This window comes from Chelonia mydas, unplaced genomic scaffold, assembly GCF_015237465.2.
Source record: "Chelonia mydas isolate rCheMyd1 unplaced genomic scaffold, rCheMyd1.pri.v2 scaffold_110_arrow_ctg1, whole genome shotgun sequence".
Classification (NCBI taxonomy): Eukaryota; Metazoa; Chordata; order Testudines; family Cheloniidae; genus Chelonia; species Chelonia mydas.
In genome coordinates this window covers 7,407-9,506 of record NW_025111247.1, presented here as the reverse complement: position 1 = coordinate 9,506, position 2,100 = coordinate 7,407, and the positions used below count along the sequence as shown (strand labels likewise).

The window sequence follows — 2,100 nt, the reverse complement described above, 5'->3', positions numbered from 1 at the left end:
TTTCTGACCAACCCAAGACTGATGGCGATCCAGCCTCCTTTCGAAAACCTCCAGTGAAGGAGATTCCACAACCTTCCTTGGCAGATCTGTTCCATTGCCCTACTGTTCTGACCCTTAGGAAGCTTTTCCTGAGGTTTAATAGAAATCATCTGTGCTGTAGTTTGAACCCATTGCCTCTTGTCCTGCCCCCTGTGGCAAGACAGAGCAACTTTTCTCAAACTTTTTTATGGCAGCCTTTCAAGTATTTGGAAAAGAGGAGATTAAGGAGGGACACAATAGCCATCTTCAAACTAAACATACCCAGTTCCTTCAGCCTTTGCTCACATGGCTTGCATTCCATCACTTTGATCACCTTTGTCACTCCTCTCTGGATCTTTTCTAGTTTCTCTACATCCTTTCAAATCATGCCTAGCCATATAATACCATGAAGAGATATTAGCAAATGCCAATGCCTGTTTGGGATGCAGACTTAGAAAGATCACTTCAGAATTTTCAATTTTGTTTTATTTTATCATCTCTTTTCTTTAAAAGGAGTAAAATCTTGGCAATTATATGGACGCACATGAAATTATTTTAAGTTTGCAAATGTTACACAGCCAGAACAGCATAACTTGTTTTTTGTATCTTGGCTTTTTACTGTATTTCACAATGGTGGTGTCCACCTCCCAGCCCCATACGGTTAATTTTGAATCATAAGCTTTAGCTTGGCTGTGTTTCTTTCTTCTACCCCAACAGCGTCAATCGCATCTGGAATACATGGTGCATGGCAATCACACTGGAGTGTCCGTGTTCAACCTTCTAGGATTCAAAGGCAGCCGATCACTGCAAGCTGTCCTCTTTGGGATGTTTTTGCTTATCTACACCATGAGCCTTGTGGGGAATCTCAGCATGATCTCTTTAATCAGGATTGAGACGCGGCTACACACCCCCATGTATTTTTTCCTCAGCAACTTGTCCCTTGTAGACATCACTTACTCCTCCATTATTGCCCCTAAGGCACTGGTGAACTTCTTAGCAAAGAGTAAAGTCATTTCCTTTGCTGGGTGTGCCACGCAATTTTTCTTTCACTCCTTCTCCGTGAACTCTGAGGGTTTACTTCTGGCTGTGATGGCGTATGATCGATTCATAGCTATATGCAAGCCGCTGATGTACACACTCATTATGTCCAGGAAAGTCTGTGTACAGCTAGTAGCTGCATCATACTTTTATGCCTCCATTAATGCCACTGTGCATACAGGCTCTTTGTTCAGCCTGTCCTTCTGCGGTCCCAATATCATTGATCACTTTTTCTGTGACCTCCCCCCACTCCAGAAACTCTCCTGCTCTGACACTCGCATGGGTGAGACAGTGCATTTCCTCTTTGCCGCTGTAGCTGCATTAAGTACTATCCTGGTCATCCTCGTTTCCTATGTTTCTATCATGGTGGCCATCTTGCGGATTCGCTCCAACGAGGGCAGACGCAAAGCCTTCTCCACCTGCGCCTCCCACCTGACGGCCGTGTCCATACTGTATGGGGCTCTGTTCTTTATGTACTTACGACCCACATCCAGCAACTCATCAGAGTACGACAAAGTGGTGTCCGTGTTCTATACCCTTGTGATCCCCATGTTGAACCCCCTGATCTACAGCCTGAGGAACAAGGAGGTGAAGGACGCCCTGAGGAAGGCAATATGCCAGAAAATTATTCCTCACTGAATCTAACTGAGAGGATGAGTTTCATGATTTAATAATAAATAGAAGTGAGAGGAGCTGGCCTGAAAATGGAATTTCTTTCCTATGGAAAATGTTGAGATTTCAAAAAAAGAAGAACCATCCTAACTCAGGACAAAAAGTTAACATCTCAAAATACTTTGTGGGACAGAAATTCTGAAACATTTCATTTTGGGAAAACCAAAATGGATTTTTTTGGCTGGCTGGCCACCGGCCAAGAAGGCTCTTCCCAATTTCGCTTTCTATCTGTCGGTAGAACACGAGATTGGCACGAGCTTCCCAAGAGGATAGCCAGGGAGCTGTCCTTTTGACTTCTCCAATGGCAAATAAAAATTTCCTCCCTAAAATTTTGTGAGAAAGGTTTCTTCTACCAGAACATCATCCCAATGG

At 43.8% G+C, this 2,100-nt stretch overlaps 1 protein-coding gene across 1 annotated transcript; it reads left to right on the top strand.

The window, feature by feature from the left end:
* Positions 1-756: 756 nt before the first annotated feature.
* Positions 757-1,695, top strand: LOC119564968 (olfactory receptor 1020-like). The gene has a single exon (XM_037888722.2). It carries the CDS (start codon positions 757-759, stop codon positions 1,693-1,695), a length of 939 nt encoding a protein of 312 aa, XP_037744650.1.
* The last annotated feature ends 405 nt before the right edge of the window (positions 1,696-2,100 follow it).

Excerpts from the sequence above, each read along its gene's own strand:
- LOC119564968 (XM_037888722.2), top strand. The coding sequence starts at position 757 with ATGGTGCATGGCAATCACACTGGAGTGTCCGTGTTCAACCTTCTAGGA.